Raw genomic sequence first — 24181 nt, forward strand, 5'->3', positions numbered from 1 at the left:
ATCGCCTTGAGTTCAAATTCTGCGTTATAACCGTGTCTCTTAATAGGAGCCATTTCAAGGTCTTTATACAAACGCACAAATAAAAGAGAATCGTTGTTTGATATTTCCCTGTATGCACAGCGCACTTCTTCTTCTACGCGAAAAATGGAGTCGGTGGCTACTTCTCTCTGGCAATTCAATATTGATTCATATATAAGGCGCACCGGATTATAAGGCACATAGTCAGCTTTTTTATAAAAAAATCAGATTTTATGTGCGCCTTATAGTGCGGAAAATACGGTGTGTGTATATACTGGACTGTCTCAGAAAATTAGAATATTGTGATAAAGTTCTTTATTTTCTGTAATGCAATTCAAAAAACAAAAATGTCATACATTCTGGATTCATTACACATCAACTGAACTATTTCAAGCCTTTTATTATTTGAATATTGCTGAATTTGGCTTACAGCTTAAGAAAACTCAAAAATCCTATCTCAAAATATTAGAATACTTCCTCAGACCAAGTAAAAAAATAATTTTATAACAGCAAAACTAAATCAAACATTTGAAAATGTCCATTGATGCACTCAGTACTTGGTTGGGAATCCTTTTGCACGGATTACTGCATCAATCCGGCGTGGCATGGAGGCAATCAGCCTGTGGCATTGCTGAGGTGTTATTGATGCCCAAGAAGCTTCGATAGCGGCCTTCAGCTCATTTGCATTTGTAGGTCTGGTGTCTTTCATCTTCTTCTTAACTATACCCCACAAATTCTCGATGGGGTTCAGGTCAGGGGAATTAGCAGGCCAATCAAGGACAGTGATGCCATGGTCAGTGCACCAGTTACTGGTGGTTTTGGCACTGTGGGCAGGTGCCAGATCATGCTGGAAAATGAAATCCTCATCTCCATAGAGCTTTTCAGCAGATGGAAGCATGTAGTGCTCTAAAATCTCTTGGTACACAGTTGCATTTACTCTGGACTTGATGAAACACAGTGGACCAACACCAGCAGCTGACATGGCTCCCCAAACCATTGCTGACTGTGGGAACTTCACACTGGATTTCAAGCAACTTGGATTTTGCTCCTCTCCAGCCTTTCTCCAGACTCTGGCGCCTTGACTTCCAAATGAAATGCAAAACTTGCTTTCGTCTGAAAAGAGGACTTTGGACCACTCTGCAACTGTCCAGTGCTTCTTCTCCATAGCCCAAGTCAGACGCTTCTTCCGTTGTCTTGAGTTCAAAAGTGGCTTGACCATGGGAATACGGCTATTGTAGCCCATTTCCCGGACACGTCTGTGAACTGTGACTTTTGATACCTGGACTCCAGCTTCAGCCCACTGTCTTTGAAGCTCCCTCAAATTCTGGAAGGGGCTCTTCTTCACAATTTTGTTAAGGCTGCGGTCATCTCTCTTGGTTGTGCAGCGTTTCCGGCCACATTTTTCCCTTCCAACAGACTTTTTGTGGATATGCTTTGAAACTGCACTCTGTGAACAGCCTGCTCTTTGAGAAATTTCTTTTTGTGTCTTACCCTCCTGATGGAGAGTATCAATGATGGTACTCTGGACAGCAGTCAGATCAGCAGTGATTTAGTTTACTGAACCAAGCTGAGTGTTTTTAAGGCTCAGGAAACCCTCGCAAGGTGTTTCGAGTTAATTAGATGATTCAGGTGATTAGTTGAATAGCCTACTTGTATACTTTTTCATGATATTCTAATATTTTGAGATAGGATTTTTGAGTTTTCTTAAGCTGTAAGCCAAATTCAGCAATATTCAAATAATAAAAGGCTTGAAATAGTTCAGTTGATGTGTAATGAATCCAGAATGTATGACATTTTTGTTTTTTTAATTGCATTACAGAAAATAAAGAACTTTATCACAATATTCTAATTTTCTGAGACAGTCCAGTATATATATATATATATATATATATATATATATATATATATATATATATATATATATATATATATATATATATATATATATATATATATATATATATATATATATATATATATATATATATAACGTTATCCCAAACGAAATCATTATCACCAGCCTTCTTTTAAAAAGTGTCTCGAGGAGAACCGCCACTTGATTGGTGGGAAACTGGCTCCCGATGATCACTTTACAGAGCTGGCATATAAAACCATTGTGTTCGCAAACGACACATCACTAGATCGCAGAGGCGAGCGACGCGCATCTTCCTCACACCACTGACCTGAGCTCCTGAGCTTAGACGCGTCCTGACTGCACGCACGCGCGTGTGCATGTGCGTGCGCGTGCGTGTGTGAGCGATGCCCGTAGCAGGCCAGCAGACGAAGAAGAAGAAAAAGAAGCAGCAGCATGGAGGATCTCAAGGAGAACTTTGGATATAACGCGCGCTTAATCTGAACCTCGCCAGGGTGCACGTTTTTTTTTGTAAATTTCAGGGGGGATCCATTTGTTTGGATGTTGTCATTCTTTCTCGGTGCTGGGAATTTACGTTTGCTTTCCAAGTGTGCAACGGTGATCGTGAAATGCCTTTCGCCAAGCGGATTGTGGAGCCGCCGCTTCTGTGCAGGCACCAGATCCCCAACGATGAAGGTCTGCTTTTCGAGGACCTGTGCACCATCACCAATGTGGTTCTGTCTCGAACCTTGCGGCAGCTGTCCGACCTGGCCAGGCACGCCTGCTCCTTGTTTCAAGAGCTGGAGAACGACATCATCAGCACCAACCAGCGGGTCTGGGGGCTCCAGAACAAAATAGGCCAGATCCAGCAGAACGCCAGTGCCCTAGACCCCAAAAAGGAGGCAGTGCGTAAGTAAAAGCGGATCCCCCCCTTTCCACACCTGAGCCTCATGCGTGTTATTCAAACTCTCTTTTCCACATATGTGCGCGTTCATGCTTCGAAGGGTGCCCACCCATGTGTCATTTTGTACACGCACATTTGGGATGTGTTGACTCTCGCTCGAAATGTGCGCGTGCACGCGTCTGCATGTAGATGCAAGGGGCGTGTGATGCCGCTGCATTGGCCCCGCATCGCTGTTTCGTTACTGCAGGTTGTGCACGCCCACGCGCCCGCGCACATGCACACTCCCAGGCTTATCTACAAAGAACGTCACATTCTTGTCTCTCGCGTCGACTATTTTGAAACGTGCGCGCGCGCCGAGCACGCTTTTCACATTCGGCGGCACCAGCCCAGCATCGTAATGAGTCTGCTTGACCATGTTGCAGCAGTGAACGTCCCTGTAGACGGGAGACGATGGTCGTGACAAGGGTGTGCAAACGATTCCTATCAGCCTTAAAGGTCTTCCCAAATTCTTAAACATGCAAAATATTAGAAAACATTTCATGTTTTTTTGCATTAAATATATATGTGTTTCATCGGTGCATTTTCCAAGATAATGTAATTTGCCGACAGCATGTCTTGTCTTTGTCATCCTGAGCTGTGATGTCATCGGAGGAACACCGGCACATTAGCAAGCCAGTCGCCATGTTGTTTTAAGAGAAGTTTTGGTAGTTTTTGTGCGGAATACGTAGGCGTTGTGTTGCAGGTGGATGCAGTAATGATAAGACAAAGGTCAAGCGCCCAAAAATGGCTTAACTGGAAAAAAACACACATAGAGAGTCACCAACAAGGGAAATAACCAGGACTGATCATTGAAGGTCAGTGGCAGCATCGGCGGAAACAAGCAGGGCTGGCAGACCAAAAAACAAGCAGTGAGCAGCCAGCCTAACAAGGAACCAACAACCAAAAGCTACAACGGCATCAAACGCAAAGACAGCCGGGAATAAAGGGACACTGCTAAGCCGGTGCTAACGTAAGGCTAGCTGGCCAAACAACACATGGCAGGCAGCCAACACGCGTCAAAAGGAAACAAACAAAACAAGGAAGGTCAAAACAGGCAACTTCATAAAAACAGTTAGAAGGCCCTCTGCGACAGAGAAACAGGGTTCATACGGTTGCTTAAAATCCTTGAAAATGCGTGAAAGGAAAGAGATTCTATTTGGGTTAAAGTTCTTGTAATTGCTTGAAATGGTTTCATGTTTCACGACAAGTCTGCATAAAAATGACACCAAAACTGCTTTCTTGTGACTTTGCTTTGCAATTACAATGCTTCTTCCCTCGTGATTGACGGTAGCTGGCATTTGTTTGTATGCCATTGTCCTACGAAGCGTCATTGCCCCAACAGGTCGCGCCCAAGAGTACAGGTGCATGCTACACCTAAACGGGCCACGATGAAATGTGTCTTAGTTTAAGGATTATTACCAGCTCAGTAGCCTAGATGGTAGTGTGCCCGCTTAGAGACTGGGAGGTCGCTGGTTCGCGCCTCGGCCGACTCATACCTAATTGGTAAAATGGCGGCGCCCTCTGTTGGCTGCGGCTGCATCGGCTCGCTACAACGAGTCAGGTGTATCGACATTTCGTTCTGTGTACATTGTTACATAGAATGACAATACAAAGGAAATTATTATTATTATTATTATGTATCAATTATGGACATTTATTATGGGCAATACCAAAAATTAAGGTAGCGTTTCACAGTGGTAAATTGTAATGGGAACCCAACATCTATACAGAGAGATATATGTCTCATAAATATCAAAACACATATTGTTCAGATCCATAAATATATTTGTGATATACTCAAGATTGCAAAATCATTTATAACTTGATAAATGCACACGCAAAATTAAGTCAGTCAGAAAAAGCAGCAATGTAACAACAAAACAAACATCGTAAAACAATGTCAATATGGGAAGTAAAATATTTCCCATTGCACAATATTTTGAAAATGAAGTCAGTAGAATTAGGATTGTTTTTATTGTTTGAAGTGTTGTTACAGAGTTGAAATAAATAGTTTTGCTTTTAGGTATGTGACAACAATGCTCTACTGAGTTTAATGAGCCCTTATGCTTTTCTTTCCACGGTTCCTATCTGCTTTTATATTACTTTTATCAGGCCCGTTCAGGGCGGAACAAACCCCCAAAGAGATGAAATGAGTTTATTTGAGCGCGTCGATGAAATGCATGTAAATCACGACTTACTCTGCCGCCATCTCCTGGCTTAAAGTCATAATTGCAGACTTAAGTTTTCAAATGCCGAACCCTCACTTTAATAAAAGATAAAAAAAATTGAGTGTTTAAAGTATTTGTGCTGTGACTATTGTAATTACAAATTAACTCCAGGGGGACAATTATTCAATAATCAGGACATTTCCAGGCAAAAAGTGTCGGTGTCGGATCAGTGTCAAATAATAATACCCTGTTATTACTTGGATGGGATCGATGCCAAATTTCTAAGTATCGCCTTCCCCTAACCATTACCACAGGTGAGGAAGATCTAAAAAGCAAAATTAAAGTTCTGCATTATTAGAGGCAAGTAGTCTGACTAAATATGTACATGGTAGCTTGAAATAAGGCACTTTTAAAACCGTAGTGAAAATCCTCGAAATCATAAACAAATAATGTACCGCTTGACACAACTTGATCTAAGTAGAAAAAATATGAAACTATCGTTCATTGTGCTGAATTTTATCTTGGTTGCATGAATGTCTTTGAAACTCACAACTATGTAGTATTTGTAGTCATACAGTAAAAACAGAACTCACACATAGGAAAGGGAATACAGTAATCCCTTGGTTATCGCAGTTAAAGGGGACCAGAACCTTTAGCGAAACGTTAAAATCTGCGAAGTGGCGACACCCCTTCATTAAAACCCCTACGGGTCAAACTTAACTCGAGATGACGTCCATACCGACTTAGAGTGTACTACTACAACAAAATAATAACTACAAATAAAAACACAGAACACATAATTGCAGTTGAATGGTCTTTATTGCTATTACCGGTATATAAAAGTAAAAATTAATGGGTGTGCTTATTCTTTGAGTGTAAGAAAGTGATTGAGAGAGTGGCTGGCTAACTGCTGGCGAGCATCAGGTATCCCCGGAATGAGCCAGGTTTATGATCAAAATACAACCTGTATGTAGTAGCAGTTTTTCTCAAGTTGTTGGGAAATGGCTGCCACTGTTGAGTTTTTTCGGCAGGGCAGGCTTGTGAGAGTGGTTATGAAGCCTAGCCGTTGCAGTAGGCAGGACCTGCAGCCTAGCTTTGGCCTTCCCTGACCCAATAACAATCCAGGGGGCACCCGCTGGTGATCACGATTTCTTTGTGCTCAAAGTCCGATTTAATTGATGAATTTTGCTGTCTTCTCTCTGATGCAGAACACAATGCACGATACGTTGAGAGCAATGACGGTAAATACAATTCCAGTCAATCAAATATCCACGAAGCAGTAAACCAACGATAACCCGAGGAGCGAAGTAGCGATGGATGACTGTATTGCTGTTACACACGGCCACATTTGCTATCAGTTACAAGAGAGTCTCCTCGCTTGTTTGTTGAGCCACTCAACACAGATGATTGTCAATATGGTGCAAACTGGGATTGATCCTGGACTTGGCGATGGGCAGATGGCTGATATTGCAGGAAAAGCAATGCGTCCTTTCCACTGCTCATCAGTTATTATGAGCACTAGAATCCATTAGACGCTACTAATGACGTGACTAAATAAGCTATGGTCAATCCAGTGGAAACACTTTCTTGCATTATTATTGATCATACATGTCAAACTTTATGCATTTCTCAATAATCTTTTCTCTCTTACTGATGGATGAAACTTGAAATGTTGGTATCAATCCTATCTAAATAAATACAAGGCAGCCTCGATCAATACACATCTGATACCAATTTTTTTGCCTGGTAATATCATGTTCATTAAATAATTGACCCTATCCTTTTTGCGTTAGTAGATCATCACAAAAATGTTTTTGGTTTTATTAAATAAGTACACAGCAAGTGTTACCAGTATAATAAATACATATAAATATTCTTTTTACAACTGTTTCAAACAAAAATCAAGAATGTGGACCCAAAAAGAGCAGTGTTGTTATGAAAATGAACAATGTAAAAAGGAAAAGTATACCTTCCATTGTAAACTATTCTGAAAATAAAGTAAAAAAAGTGTAAACGATACAATCTCACAACTTTTAACAATATAAAAGATAAAAACTTTTACAACAACTGTTACGGAGCAAAAGTCAAGAGAGTAAAAACTCAAAAATTAGCAATGTCACGAACAAGCCCTTTTGGCTCCGTTGCCATAGTGAGGATAGATTTACAGATTTTTGTTCAGGAACAGCAACATGTTTAAATTTTTGGTTGTCATTGCTCTTTTTCATGTGTTTGCCACAGTAGCGGACTACATCAGTGCACAAATGAAACCTAGAATTGTCCTTTTATGTTATCAAAAAAAAGAAAGGCCACAGTGCGCAGCGCTTCCTATTTGCCTCTGTCTTGTTTGAATTCTGGTAAGGTTGGGCATATAGATTTGGCCCTCCTGTCTGTCTGGCAAGCAAGATGAAGCAGCAGGACAGGTAGGGAGAGGTGCCAAAAGTATGCCTGTCAGTCACAAAAGCAGATGATGGATGGATGAGAGAAAGAAGGACCTCACCTGCTGTAGATAGAAGCAACACTTTGAAGAAATTGGTGGTGGGGCGAAGTATCAAATCTAGGACAATAGTATTGATCCAATCCAAGTACATGATTAGTGTCTATAATAGCAATATTTGGATGGATCCACCCAACCCTAATACAACACAAATACAATATTTTCAACATAACAACTATACCTTCCTTTCTACAATATTCTGAAATTAAAACTAGAAAGTACAAATACTATAGTATAAACAATACAATGTAAAAACCTTTAACAGTATAAAAAAGTAAAATACTTTTACTACAACGACCAAAAGTCAAGATAGCCAATTTAAAAAAAGCAGCAATTTAACAGAAATGTAAATGCTGTTTAAAAAAGTCAACAAGACATCTGAAATACTTTCCAATGCGCAATATTTTAAAAATAAAGTCAGTAGTATGCCTGCCAGTCAATTACTCAGGCTTAATAGTAGAAAAGGATGAGAGAGAGAGAGAAAAGGGGCTTTGAGGAAATACTGTAGGTAGAGGAGTAAACTATCGATCTCAAAACAATAGTATTGATTTTGCTTACTGGCATTAATGTTGATATTTGTATTGTCCAGCCCTACACCATAATAAGTTGAGTTTTGACACCAAATTAAAAATAATTACATATGTTAGCTAGGTCTCGGTATAATAACCTTGTTAAAGATGGAATGTTTTAAGCTACTGTACAAGAAACGTTGGGAGTAGCAAACACGCAAAAGAGGACTTGAAAGTTCTATCAAACAAATCAAAGAAGTCCTCAGGAGATGAAGAGAAGCTGCGTTTTTGCAAAGCCTGGGGGAAAACACTAATTGTTGCAAAAATGTCACATCAAACGGGAACGTTTCAGATGAATGATGACTCACGGGACTTCACAATGTCCTGAGAGATATTGTGGACCCTGCGAGAGTTATCAGGGACCTCTGCGTAATTTGTATTGCTTTGAGGTTTTTCAGTTGTTTAATGTCCGCACAGTAACAGCTTGGTACACTGGAGACATCACTCAGAATGTAGGTAAAAACAATAACTATAAGATAATATACAGTAATCCCTTAGATATCGTGATAAATGGGGACCAGAAACTCCCACGAAACGTGAAACGCCACGAAGAGGCGTCACAAAAAGCCCCTGAGGGTCAAACTTACCTTGAGATGATGTCATTACCAACTGAAAGTATACAATTGTAACAAAATAACAACTATTGATCAACAAATAAAATCACAGAACGCACAAATGCAATTGATTGAATTCTCTTTATTGTCATTATAAAGAAGTACCATGCAGAGGGCTTCACCTTTCAGAGTAAAGAAGTGATTTAGAGAGGGCTGGCTAGCTGCATGCTAGCATTGGGTATCCTCAGATTGTACCAGGTCTTTGCAATGATTAAAATACAACAATCTTAAATGTAGCGGTTTCCCCCAAGTTGTACCTGCCGGTCATTTGTTTCATGGGTAATGGATCTGGCGTTGGTAAGATACTGGCTCTGCAGCGGTAGCTGGTAAGCGTTGCTACATAGCCTAGCTGTAGCAGTAAGCCAGACCTGCAGCCTCGCTATTGCCATCCCTGACTCAATAAGAATCCAGGGAGCACCTGCTGGTTATCACCATTTCTTTGAGCTCTTCTGACTTTCTTTAGATTCCGATTTGATTGAATCTCAATGACATTATAGACAATTCAATTAAATTCATAATCCTTGAAGCAGTGAACCAGCAATAACTGAAATGCAAAGTAATGAGGGACTACTGTACTTCCCTACATTACTTATAGAAGAATACGTTCATCACTACATACAACTCAAAGGGACATTGTGTCTTATTTAGTGCCTTATAGGTAATTATCTATGTGTACATTTATTTCTACATATAGCAGGATCGGTCCTCAATGGACAAAAAGAGTTGTTTTCCACCCCTAAATGAGAGAATACCTGACAAAAGGAACATTTAATTTTAAACAGACCACAAAACAACCACTAAGTCGACCAAAGTTGAACAGGATCTAATGTTGATACTAAATAACGAATGTAATAGGTATGCAATATTAAAAATATTTTTTAATAGAGAAGTGTATTACTGGTTCTCAACTGGACCCACCATTCCACCCTAATGACAAGCTGCGACCCAAATCAAAAAAAAAAAATCCACCTTTCAAATGAAAGGATTGCGCAGTTTGAAGCAGATATAGCTATATAAATATATGTATTTACCTTTTTTTAAAAACCAAAACGATTTGAAGCACTGTATATATTTGCATCACATGTCAGCGACCCCCTAAAACTGCTTTAAAATAGCCACATACTAAAAGAAATTCTGAATATTAATAAAATGTGTACCTAAACATTAAAAATGATTTAATAATGTAGGTAATAATTATTAATATGCAGGTAAAAAGCTAAAAGTATGATTAAATGGATTCTTAAACATTTTGGTATTTTCGCAATCGTTTCCTTCTTCGACTCCATCGTTGTTGGGTCCTTTTTCCTCCCCTTTAGCACTAACTTTCTTGGGACCCATTATTATGTCCAGAACAAGGAAACAAAACCAACAAAATTGCAATAAAATTAGATGTGGTCCCTTTTAAACGTGCTGATTGACTGAACGGGATGAAAAGATAGAGCATGGCATTATCCAATCTACTGTTAAGGGCCCGGTCACACAGCCGTTTGCGGCTGAATCACGGCCAGAAATTTCTGCCTGTGAGGCGGACGCTATTGGACGCTTTGAGATCGCCATACAGACGAGATACAGCAGTGCTTAACACGCGGTCGGAAATTCGCGCGGGTGGCAGCGCGAAAATATTTTGCGCTGCTCAATACTTTAGAGCACGGGTACACAGCCTTTCACGGGCGTATCGAGGCTGAATCACAGCCAGATATTTCTGGCCGTGAAGCAGACGCTGTTGGGCGCTGTTGGACGCTTTGAGACCGCAATATAAACGAGATACAGCAGTGCTTTACTCGCGGTCGGAAATTCACACGCGGTTGGCCGCGCAAAAAAGTTTTGAGCTGCTCAAAACTTTGAGCACGTGTTAACCGCGGGCGGCACACGAGGTAATGACGCGGAAATGACGCGGAACGACGTGCTCTGGCCGCGGCCAGGGCGTGGTTACACATGGGTAGGACGGGAAATTTCAGCAGGTAATCGTGGGTGGAGCATGGTAATAGCATGTTCTGCGCCTGTATCGCGGTGTTATTACGTGAAATTAGCGTGTTACGCGTGTGACGGTCAAACGCCTTTCTCCGCGATTTGCCGAGCACACGTCAGTTGTGCTCGAGACGTCAAGGGGTGAACATGGATCCCCGTCACCGTAGTGACCTCGTCTTAATCCATTTTTATTTCTTGACATTTATTTTCATTTCATAACAAGATAATAAAATCCAAATGAAAAACTATTACAATAATAACATATTGGCTTCTTCGGTGCCATAGCTTGAAATCTTGATCTTCACGGGACTGTGTCTTGAGTGGTTATGATTTCTACAGCCCGGTGTTATGCCGAGAAATGCATCCCTGCCGAGATTTGCATCCCCTCGCTACTACAACCACTTTTACCTCGTTTTATCTCACTTTTATATCACTTTTAGGGAATGTAATGGCGAACATATAACCAAAACCACTTTGTCTTGCATTTGTTGGGAATGTAATACAACTTAAACCATTCCGTCTTTATTTTTGTTGTGAACGTAATCGAACGGTAATGCACACCGTACATAAAATCCTCCCCCCCTCGCGTGAATGCGCATTCTGCTGCGCTTCCAACAAAAGCGATCGTATTCTATATAAAACGCTTATCAAAACAATAAAGCGAGCTAGTTATAACAATGGAGATCCTAGTCTATATAACGCGTTTATTTAAACAATAAAGTGCGATCGTATTCTACAAAATGCGTTTGTTAACGCGGATGAAAAAGTCACCAACGTCAATGCACGCTTCCAACAAAAGCGATCGCAGCAGAATGCGCGTTCACGCGAGGGGGGGGGGGGATTTTGCGTAGGAGTCGGATTTGGGCACAACACCGGCTCGGGAGCTTTTATACCCGTGGTCCACACGAGAAAATGACGCGGAAATGACGCGATGAGGAAGCGGAACAGTCGCCGGCGTCTGTTTTGCGGGCATACCACCGATGAACAGCGGGTTGGCCAATTTTGCGCATTTTCCATCGCGGGCAACCACGGGGAAAAAAAAAACGCAAAATTTTACCCGCGATACAGACGCAAACGGCTGTGTGACCGGGCCCTAAGGAGTGTTATTGGGCATTATTTTTGCCCAAGCAAAGGACCACGACCCACTTAAAAAAGATTCACGACCCACTTTTGGGTCCTTACCCACCAGTTGAGAGACACTGAGCTAGATTGAACATTTTTTTTCTGGTGCGGAGGCCCCCAGCATAAGCTTGACTTTGTGCTTGGCAGCACTGCCAGCAGGGGCCTGCTCCGTCTCTCCAGTCTGCATAGTAACACCAGAGCGGGAGATGTGCGCTTTAACCTTTCCGCTGAGTCAATCACTCTGTCACTCACTCCCTGGACTCCCATTTGAAGTTGTTGTTGTGCGGCCAGACCGCTCGAAAACATGATGTGGATCACGAAGGTTTTCTCCTGAATAGAAAAAGGAAAAGGGATACAGAAAACACAGTATTCAGTTTAAACTTTAGTAGAAGGCAATGGATTTTGAACTTGTAAAAGGAGCTTTTAGATAGGAGATTCCGTCCCTTCCTAAAGCCCTCCACTGTGCCCCTTCTTATTTTGAAATCTTCAAGGTTCCAAAAACAGATCAGCCCCAAAGAGCGTGGAGATCAAAGAACAGCAAAATGATTGGCCAATAGTCAAAACAACAAAACAGTGGGTCCAAATATTGATCTGGCATCACATGAAGTTTCTTTCGTCCAACAGTACCAAACATATCACACAGATACTTCCTTTGTCCGATTCAAGTAATTGCAACCAATCAATCCCAACCAAAGCGCAAGAAATATTAATGAATGAAGTGAGATCTTTTCATAACACTAGCACCAGTTTATCACTAGAACTGATTTGATACATGCATTTTTTACAGCTCATCCTCGAGCATTGCCTTCCATGCGTGGCTTTTGTGTGTCCATTCTCCTCCTCCTCTATCCATACCTCATATTCCTCACTGCCCTACTTTCCCCATCAGCAGCAGCATTGAGAAACGTGTGCATCCTGATAGCATATTTAATGTTTAATGCACTTTGATTTCCTCCCAGACTCAAGCAGGAGAGGAAAGAGTTTGATAACGGTGTGAAAGATTGCGTACGTATGAGAGAAACATGGAGTGTGTTGTGAACAGGGGGAGAAAATAGGGAACGGGGTTGAAAATATTCAGCATAATTCCCAGCTACAATACAGTGGTACCTCTTCGTACGATATTGTAACAAAATTGTAACATTATTCAGGAATATAAGCACATTTGATTAAAAATAATTCTTATTCGTGCACAAAATCAATTTTCCTCTCTTTGCTCAAGAAAATTCCAGTTACTCTCGTACAGATTCTCCATGCGTTTCAGTTCCATAAAGAGATATTTTCCATCACCATCAAAGCTAATACTGAAAGTCGAGCTTGTCTTGTTGTATTTGTGGCATAAGTTATCATTCGATATAGGTCCTTTTAACAGAAGAAGTGGAGTTTTTTTTTTCTTCACACTTTCGTTGTGGTCATTCCGTTACTGCCTCCTAGCTTATGCTAGTTTTTGAAACCTCTGATGTTTCGCCAAGCCTTCAGGAAGGCCCTGATCCGCCAACTGATACTGAAGGCTTCTGGGTAGATTTATTAGCCTGACAACAAGTAATAGTTGAAATGTGATTGGTTTAATGCTTAAATATAAGAGCACACATCATGAGGTGGTGCGACCGGGAGGAAAGCAATAAGAGAAAGCTGACAGACAAATGATTTAGTAAGTATTCATGGACAAAATATACAGACGCTACCTACTTACGAACGAGATAGGTTTCGGACGATCGTTCGTAAGTTGAATTTGCTCGTAGGTTGCTTCAGTGCTATATTTTGTATGTTTAAGGTTTATATAAGTATGTTTAAGGCTAAGTAACCTGTATTGTTTCGTACTAAAACATAAACATTTCATAAAATAATATGCTCTATAAAGATAAATGAAGTTAAGTTTGAATTACTTTTGGAAGATAAGTTTCAACAGTTAAGCAACTTCCTCCACCGTGGTAAAAAGTGGCTGACAAAAAGCGATCCAACCATTTTCTCAAGGACATCAAGCTTCCATATTCCACTTTCATTTCAAATGAAACGGATCACCTCTTCTTTACACTTTACACCAACCATATTGAATGGATTCACGAGATATTAAACAATAAAAATGTCAAAGTTCTTAGCGTGCTGGAGATATAGAGTATAGAATGTTTACACACGAACCAGGAAGAAGAAGCCGGATTTCTTTCACGGTGGATGCTGGGTGACCTCTCACAGCACCACCACACGCCTGTAGCGGTGGAAAGAAGCACTACAGTAATGTCCTGCACACAATACAAAATCTAACTTACAGGAATGTCCCGATATTTTCCGACATTCCGAAACAAATCTTTGTATCTACTGTTTTTCTTAAGTCGAATGGTCGTAAGTTGGGGAGCGTCTGTAATTATCATCACATGATCCAGATATTGTTTAGGCCAGCAGGGAAGGACTTGCAGGCCCTGACGTCAGTCTTTTTATGTTCATTACTATTTGAATGTGTTTTCAGTGATCAGGAAGATATATCTAATAGATATTTAGGGTCAATTTGGATGATTTTGGAGGCTGGGAACAGATGAGTTGTTATTTTTGTTTTTTCAGTTTTTCTTAAAGGGAAAATTAGCTCCAGACACAAGAAATTCTAGACACGCGCTCAATCCTGAAATCAATAAATCTTATATGTAGAGGGGCTATTATTCTATTGACATTCTAGTTCAGGGGTGGCGAACAAGTTTGATACAAAGAGCCGAAATTTTTAACTGTGAGAGTCAAAGAGTCTTTTTACCTGGCTTTTTAAGGTGCTCAATTTTTGCTTGCGTGGATCAGTACCTTTGGGGAATTATGTGTCAATATTAGCTTGGGCTGTGCTAAAATGACGCTGAAGATTTGAAGTCTTGAAATGGGATATTGTGGTTCTGCATTATAAACAGAGTGATCCATTCAACAATAAAAGTAAGCATCTTCCCATTCTTCCTGAAATGCCGTTTTCATCTTCATAATTCCGTTTCGCTTTGCATTTTGCCATTTTGACCATGAGGGGAACCGTCTGCACGCTCATGAAATGTTTACTTTATTTCCCGGCATTAGACGTAACCTACGCAGATAATTGGCAGTGTCCGGAGCATAAAAACAACAAATCTGCCAAATTAATTTCAAAATATTATTTATTATTTGTTATTAACTCTGATGGATTCAGGTGTGTTTTAAGAGGGGAAAAAACAAACATGAAACAAGGCAAAGAGCCACAGTATAGAGAAAATATGATCAGGCAAAGAGCTGCATTCTTATTGGCCAAGAGCCGCATGTGGCTCTAGAGCTGCGTGTTTGCCACCCCTGTTTTAGTTGGTTTGCTATCCAGTTGAAAGACAAATTCAGACAAGCTCATACCTGTCAACCTGTACGGTTTTGCCGTACAAAGTACGTTTTTTAATGGATTTTAAGACGAGTACGACGTACAAGGAAATCTGTACGGAAAAAAGCAAATTTGTCAATCGCATGCGTCTGTCGTCATGCTTCATTTCGAAAAAAAAAAAAAATATGTTGAACGATTATTTTGTATTTTGTACGGGACAATACGACAGTTTGTACGGGCATGGAGCCCTGGAGGTTGACAGGTATGCAAGCTAATGTCAAAAGCTCACAATGACCGACTGAGGGTCGACTCGGTTTGTGTGATGATATCAATTGATTCGAGTTATCGAGATCATGTTGAATATTTCCGTCTTGAGAGAACTTCGCAGCAAATGATATGTAGAAATTTGGGAATTGATTTTTCATATGCAGAGGGACTGAACTAAAAGAGAAGATTCAGTGGCGTGGGCACTGAGCCAGACCGAGGCACAATGTGACTCTAATCTGAGTGAGTCTCTTTAATTGAAATGCATAGGTTGTAGGAGATAGTTGAGGATGCGCTCATATTTTATTGTGTCATTACATTAACATAGCACATAGAGAGTTTTATGTACAAGGGCAAATTTGAGTACATGCAATGATGTTTCTCCCAGTGTTTTAAATCGGGGTGGGAGATACTGGGAATTTTCCTATCGATCCAATCCAAGTAAATACATAGTAGCATTGCTTGATACTGTCAGGACCAGAACGGAAACAGGACCCAATTGCGTTACGTTTCTCACAAGTTTTATTGAAGGAAAGAGGAAGGGCTGCGCCCACGATCCGGTGTCCGCTGGACGTGGGAAGCAAGTCGTTCTTCTACTCGGATTGTGAGCCGAACACGGAAGTGGATCTTCCTGTAGCGAGCGATGGCGGTGTCAGGGACGGAAAATTGGGGTCGGTAGCCGAGACTGCGAGAGCAAGGCGTAGTCAGAAACGAGTTGTAAACCAGAACGAGAGAGTAGACGTCATCGGGGACAAAAAGAGGTCGTAAGCCAGGACGGGAGTGTCATGGTTGCCATGGCGCCCAATTGGTCCCCGCCGTGTGGCACCAGGTTCTATTACAGTTGCCATGGCGCCCAATTGGCCCCACCCACGGACACCAGCTGATACGCGTTGGCAGATTGCTACTTAAACACGGTCTTGCGATTTACCCGGTGTCAGAGCGTCTGCGAAACCTCTGCTTGACTCTGTCTGATATGCCAAGTCCCGTGAATCTCCGTTTTTGCCTGTGTTTTGATCCTGTTTTATTTTTGGCCCGATCTGTTTGATTTCAATCTACTTCCGCGACCATCGATCCCCGGATTGAGTGTGCGCGCATTCCTCTTCTCCCCAATAATTTGTGAGTAACGTTATGCGATTGGGTTCTCATTTTTGCTTCCTGTCCTGGTTCGCTACAGGGAGAGCAGACGTGGTCAGGATTAAAACGGGTTGTAGCCGGAGACAAACGGGAGTCAGGGTCGAAAAACGCTTACCTAGTATACACTGAGGTTCGCAGACGGACTGACAACAGGGGATCGACAGGACTGGGTTTAAATAGTGACAGGTAGTCAATCAGAACCCGCGGCGGTTGGCGCCAAATGAGCAGGTGAGTCACATCAGTAATCATGACAGATACTTATCTGATACCAATACTTTTTGCTTAAAGATTTCATGTTTATTAAATAATTGAACCCACCCCCCTTGAGTTTATATTTACGACAAACACAACACTAAGAATGTAGGTACCCTAACTTTTTTTCTAGTTTAAAAACTACAATTAAACTATAAAAGTATAAAAATAAATATAAATATTTCTTTTACCACTGCAAAAAGCAGCAATGCAACGAATATACAAATATAACAACGTCAACATGTCAACTGTACCTTCTATAGCAGAATACGTTATATCGAAAATAAAGTTGGACAGTGAAAATATTGTGAACAATACAATATAAAAACTTTAATGGTATTAAAAAAAATATTTCTACTACAACAAATGTTAAAGAGCAAAAGTCTCGGTTTCGGTTGTGATGGTGACAAAGGATTTGTAGATTTTTGTTCAGAAACAGTAACCTGTGTACATTGTCAGTTGCAACTCGTTGCTCTCTGTAGGGTGAAATCTTTTCATGTGTTTAGGTAAATTTGCCCCATTGGCGGACCACTTTACCACACCTTGTACCCAAACGTCAATAATCATTTTATTTTGTAGATAATCAAGATTAGAAACCTAAAAATAGCAAAATGTTAAATCTTTTAACAGCATTTCTATGGCAGACTCTCATACACCATTTTCATATTTTCCAATCATTTCCTCTTTCGACTTGAGGTTGTTGCCGTTTTCTACTTTTCCTTCCCTTAATCACAAACTTTCTAGGGACCCTTTGTTATTGGCAGAAAAAAAGAAAAAAACTAGACCAAATCACAATAAAATGCAATGTGGTCCCTCTCAAACACAAATGGGATGACACCGATTAGCAGAACAGGAAGAAGAGATCCAGCCACATGAAACAGATAGTACTGGTTTCCACAGTTACCAGTAGCAGGAGAAGCAGCCTAATCCGACTCATGTAAAGCACCTTTATCATCTGGTTGCTGTTGTTTTAGAGTGTGCAGTGTCTTCAGAGATGAGACTGTCCTCGGCATTGACGGGACTAGCTCGTAACCTACTGGGGAAAAAATATTTTGTTCTGAAAATTTTGAGCATCACAGTTAGGGTCTGGGTTGCCTCCGTCCACCAGAGGGCGCCTAGTTAGTTTTTAATTGGGACAGGTGTGTCTGATCACACCCAAACCTGTCCCTAATTAGCTTCACCCTTCATAAGGACATTTTGGGACAGCAGTGTCAGAGATTCATTTCCACCTTCGTTTTTCATCATTACATTTTCCAGTTTATCCTGCTTTCTAATGTTTGTTTTATTATTTTATGATTCAGACAGTTTTATTGTTGTTTTTGACTATTTGTTACTTTATTAAGCAATTTTGTGATAAAATACAATCATTTTTTTGAGTACTGTGAGTTTCCTGCTTCCTGCGTTTGGGTCCATTGAAAATCACTACAATCTTATCTCACAATGTGCTTTGCATCATTAGTGGCTTTCATATTTTTCTTGAAAAAGCAACTTTGTGGTGATGATATTTGCTTTTGTGACTTACTAAAAACACTGGTACAGTCAGAACCCGAACAGACGGTGGACCCAAACGCGTAACGTTTTCACACCAAGCTTTATTTTACGAAAATGGGGCAGTTATGCGCGGGAACTATAACCGCAGCGATTCGGCGATCGCTGAGCAGAAGAAGTAAGACAGAGAACTCAGGCGCAGGGAAACAGGAATCCAGGGGCAGATGAGATCGAAACCAGACAGAACAGACGCAATCGATACAGGATACACGAGCAGATACCAGACTGGAGGGGACAGACGGGATCGATACCGGATACAGGATGCACAAGCAAGATACCGGACAGAGTTGAAATGCATGCCTTGCAAGTGCAAAGGTTTGTTGGCGGACTGACTGAAGAGTGAATGAGAGCACTGAGTTTAAATAGCAGGGGAGCCAATCAGGCAACAATCAGCAGCTGGCGCCAAACGAGCGGGCACAGGTGACGACAATGGGAAATCGTGATAGGTACATGTTTTTAATTCCTAAACTTTATTGAAAGTAATTTTTTGTAAACAAATCCATAATATCCCCATAATTTCCCCTGCCCAATGCCCGATGATCGCTGGAATGGGCTCCAGCACCCCCGCGACCCTACTGAGGATAAGCGGTGTAGTTAATGAGAGAAATCCATAAAATCTACTGTTTTAAGTCGCAGCAAAGGAAAACAATGAATGGTCACAAATATAATTAAAAGTGACAAACTTAAATCTGTAATCCTCAATCAAGCTTTCCTGCATAGTGCTTGCTTGTAATACACTTTATAATAATGTAAGTAAAATGATTTTTACTGGATGATCAATAACTAAATATGCCTAATGACACCAAATAGAAAAATACACTACAGATCAGTGAATTTCTGTATACTCATTATTTTTGTTTCAATTTAGGATTTGAGTATTTTATATTAACCATTATTTCTCATTCATGCTATGTAAAAACTGTCAATAGTTTAAAAAAAAATCCACAAATGCGACTCAGCAACCAAATTTCTTTCTGTATAATAATAATATAGAAAACCACATTTGAAAACTACTGTATTAGTAAAATTGCATACAAGGGAAGTAAAAGTAGAACTATCCGTGCACGCTTTCTGATGTCTGTTTGGGGGGTTTTGGGTTGAGTTTTCCTCAAATTTTTCCCCCTGCTTCAAAGGTTTGGTCACACGATTTGAAATGAATAGCTTCCTACTTGTTAAACTGACATTGTGTATTATTTAACGCCTCCTAGTGGTTAAAAAAACTACAATTATGTAACAAAACAACAATATTCATTTGAATAATAAGCATAAATATGTGAAATATAACTGCTGCTACGGGTAGAGCTTAAAACCAAAGTTGTAGTCAAAAGCTGAGCAAAAAAAGGTGCGGTTTTGTCACTTTGAGTCTCTGTAGTTTGTATTCTTCCTTGTGCTTTGTAGCACTCATTTTGGTTTGCAGTACACAAAACAGCTACATCTAATGGTCAAATACTACACATTGTCCCTTTAATGAATGCATTTGTGAATATTATTTCTGGGATTGTGCTTTAAAATCAGGAAATTTTTATCTGTTTAATTCTTTTTTTTTTTTTTTTTTTTTTTTTTTTTTTAAATGCCGGACTGATGATATCATTGCCAGGCTCTGGTGTTGCAGAGAATTTTATTTGAGCGTGGTTTTCAGGGCCATGCTTTGTTGCAAAAGCTTCAGGGAGCCACTAGCGAGCGCCAAAGAGCAGTATCACCGCATGCAGATTTAGAGCCACTTGTATACGAACAGATGTTAGGTTGTCTATTTTGTTGGTATTTTTGGGGGGGGGCTTGAAACAAAACCTGGCTAAAGACACTCTCAGAGACCTAAAAAACTACTGTGTAAATTTAGACGATAATCTATCCGGCCGTTTCGGAGCCTATAAGGCACGCACACACGCAAGCAAATTTGGATTTATAAAATAGATCTAGATATAACAAATGCAATACATCTTGACACCAGTCTTTTTGCCTACCTAGTATAATAGAGTGCAATATTTGACCACTAGATGCTGCTGTATTGTTTAGTGCAATAGTAAACAAGTTCCACAAAGTACCAAGAAGAAGAAAAACTACATAGAGTCAAAGTGACAAACGCACCATATTTCTTTTAATTTTTTTTTGCCCAGCTCTTCACAAGGTTTTTGGGGGTACCGTTAGCAGCAAGATGGCAGATAATTATGTCTACTCCCTCAAGGTGAGCCTCATGTTATGTAAAATTTAGATTTAATTCATTTGTCCCCTTAGGGATATTCACGTCCATCGACTGTACTGGGAAGAAACCATACGCAGTACATTACATGACAATATATATAGCAGAGTGACAAACCTACATGACAGTGGGACAATGAGCGCAGACTGATTGGATGGGTCAGCAGGGCCTGTTGTTCTGAAGGGCAATGGGAGAGGGGATCATGCTTTTCCCAAAGCGGGGCCTCCAAAATCTTATTGTCTTGTATCTGCTCCCTGATGGTAGCGGGTCAAAGTATTGGTGTATTGGGTGAGTGTAACCTGGACCATTGTGTTTGCCAGTCGGATGATAGACCTGTTATTTAAGCCTGAAAGGTTTTGGTATGGGTAGGCGAATTATTTTAGCTGCTGTGTATGTAATAAGTGTGAGTTCGGTCCAGTTTGTGACAGAGCATAGTAAAAAAAAAACGTGTGGAGCAGCATAAGAAATGAAAACTAATTCCTGACCCACGAGTATTTAAAAAAATTCACGTGTATATGATAGTTCATGTGTTTTTGCTTATCATTTAAATCAATATGCATACCTGTCAACCTCCATGGCTCCATGCCCATTCAAACTGTCGTATTTTTCCCTACAAAATACAAAATAATCTTACACCATATTTTTTTCCAAACGTGTTATTTATGTACTTTAACAGGTTATATTGTACATGTGTTTCGTTATATCATATATATTGTTAATTAACATTTTGTTGAGAGTTACTCGACATGAATGAGGTTTTTTATAAAAAAAGTAAAAAAATAAAGTCGCTTGGACGTTCACTGTAGAAGGAATAAATACATGAAAATATAATGAAGCAGAATAATACATTTTCTTATTGAAATTATTGATTAATTTTCTGCATTAGATTATTGTTTGTAATATACTGATTAAAGGGATAACCACAAACCTGTCTTTTTTCATTTCTTGTTTTAAACTTCCTTTTTTCTTAACTTCTTTATACAACATAATAATTCGTAATATAATGCATCAAAGCAAGTGAGCCGTTTTAGAGCCGGCTCTCTTTAATGAGTTGAGCTGAAAAAGACGGTTATCTAAAAAGAGACGGACTTCCTTTCACTACATCAAACCGCTCGCTTCGTTTGCAATGAAAAAAACGATCCCGAGGTAGAGGCTACCGCGGCGAACTTGTTTGACTTGATCGTTTCGTGATAGTCGGTGTATACCGGATGGTACCCATAATTTTTTCCGTACAGATTTTCTCGTACGTCGTACATGTCTTAAAATACATAATAAACGTGCTTTATACGGCAAAACCGTACAGGTTGACAGGTATGAATATGTAATATGATGCGCTATATAATACACAACGCCCCTCAACTTCATAAAAGTCTGTATTCGGTGTCCGAAAGAAATAGAGAAGTTGGCGGCAAGTTTATGTAGCGCCGCATACTCTCTGAGAGGAGGTCCGAATCAGAAACAAGTGCTCATGTCTATCGTCCCTGTGGCAACACACAATGAAACATGCATGCCGGACCGCTCTGTCTGTACATTGCCCCACATGCTCACATGGAAAATTGGAACAAGGCTTTTTTTTTGCATTCTAGTTCTCCACAGAATAAATCATTTGAACTTCGGTGTCTGGTAGTCAATTGTCTCTGGGAGTAAATGAATGTTCAATGTCTGAGAATATCCAATGTTTACCATATGTTTCTCTAATCGCAACTTAAAGCTATTCCCAAATTCTTAAACATGCAACATGTGATTTTTGCATAAAATATATGTATATTTCATTGGTATATTACATTTTTTTCTGAGATGCATTTTGAAGACAAAATGTCTTGTCTTTGTCATCCTGAGCCGTGATGTCATCGGAGGACGACCGACAGCCAAGAAAGCCAGTCGCTATATTGGTCTACGCTTTAATTAGTTGAAGAGGTTATGAGTGTTTTAAGCAAAGTTTTGGTAGTTTTGTTGTGAAGGCATTGCTATTGTATCACATGTGGATGCTTTAATTATACAACAGAGGGTGAGCAAACAAAAAAGGGTTTCGGGGTAAAATATACACACGGACGGCCAACAAGGGGGTCTAACCGGAACCGATCAACGGTGGAAAACTGCAAGGTTGGAGGACCAAAAAACACGCGGCTAAACCACTCACAGTGGGCAGGCAACGAGCATCGTACGGGAGCAAAACAAAAGAGAAAGCCCTCGGTGGCCCCGAGGCTAACGGGAAGCTAGCCGGACAAAATTATACCAACCGCAACACACGAAACAGGCTTAAAAAACAACAACAAAAAGCCACAATTGCCTAGCAAAGGGACACAGATATTCCACGCTGTAGGCAGTCCAAAAACTTACGCCATGTAGCTTTTGGTGTCCGAAGCATACGACTGACAAAACCGTCACGAGGCCCACAGTGACAGGGTAAGGAAAGTTTCAATTCCACCAAGCAGAAATGAGCGGTATGCAATCGCTGTTCACTACAATCGCTGTCTGCTTCGGAGCTGCCTCACATGTTGTATTAATGGGATTCCCTGATTTGAGAACGTTGTTTTGTGAATAACATCACAGCTCGAGAGTAAACAATCCAGATCAGTCCACTATGAGACTAAATTAGTTGAATAGTTTGCAACATATTTGGAGGAACACCACACATTTTGTGCCTGATTGAAAACAATCTGTATTATTTGACCAGTAGATAAGGCTGTATGATGTAGTGCAATCGAAATAAGAAAGCTAAAAAGCACAAGGAAAAATACAAACTACGGAGATTCAAAGTGACCAAAACACACCATTTTATCTTTCATTTTTAGGCCCAGCCTTTTTGAGGTTTTTGGGTACCCATAGCCGCAAAATGGAGCATTTTGCCACATATTGGACGTTTTGTGCCTGATTGAAAAAAACCCAACAAATTACCGCAAATGGACGTAAACCTAATCCGGCCGACATGCTGCGTAAGCGTGCTTTCATTCAACAAGGATATATGAGTAACCTTTCCTCCAGCTTTGGATTACATAACAAGAGACTTTTTATTGACAAGTGTGAGAGCTTAGTGCTTAGGTGGGATACTCGGGAGCTTATTAACAGCGTTAAAGATGTAAATCGGGCATTTACTGGCAGCAAACATTGTTTCTTAGCAAATGTGTTCACTCTGTAACAAGGTCAGACTATTTGGTAAAAAGAGTTTCCTCATAATTTTACCAACCTCGAGATCATTATTCCCATGATAACTTATCGCTGGTAGGGTTCCGTAGGGAGCGCCACTTAGGAGAGATGGGTTTCAATGTAATCCCTTAGAGGCGAAAATCTGAATCTCCTCTTTTTTTGTCCATTTCAAAATAGAGAATATGTTTAATTTTACATTTTAACAGATTAGACTAGGTCGCTGATGCGTACTTCAGTAGTTGTTTATGGACCCTTGTGCAAAAATTGTCTTACTAGTTAAAATAATCTATATCAGAATACCTCTGTTATCCATCCATCCATTCTTAATCTGCACCACTTATCCTCAGTAGGGTCACGGGGGTCCTGGAGCCCATCCCAGCTAGCTTCGGAGGTGGACAGGGGACATCGTTAACTGGTTGCCAGCCAGTTGCAGGGCACACAAAGACAGACAACTCACTCACTCATTCACACCTAGTGACAATTTGTACCGGCCAATTAACCTGACATGCATGTTTTTGGAATGTGGGAGGAAACCAGAGTGCCCACAGGAAAACCCACGCAAGCACGGGGAGAACATGCAAACTCCA

At 40.4% G+C, this 24181-nt stretch overlaps 1 protein-coding gene across 2 annotated transcripts in view; it reads left to right on the top strand.

Moving 5' to 3' along the window:
* Window positions 1-2210: 2210 nt before the first annotated feature.
* nhsb (Nance-Horan syndrome b (congenital cataracts and dental anomalies)) overlaps window positions 2211-24181 on the top strand; it is an 84716-nt gene continuing 62745 nt past the window's right edge. For both annotated transcript variants that reach the window (XM_088334242.1, XM_088334243.1), the window contains exon 1: window positions 2211-2779. In XM_088334242.1, the coding sequence (XP_088190368.1) occupies window positions 2500-2779 (280 nt within the window). In that variant the 5' untranslated portion in view covers window positions 2211-2499. The remainder of the gene's footprint in view (window positions 2780-24181) is intronic.

Source organism: Urocampus carinirostris, chromosome 4 (assembly GCF_059441175.1).
Source record: "Urocampus carinirostris isolate Australia breed hairy pipefish chromosome 4, RoL_Ucar_1.0, whole genome shotgun sequence".
NCBI lineage: Eukaryota > Metazoa > Chordata > Actinopteri > Syngnathiformes > Syngnathidae > Urocampus > Urocampus carinirostris.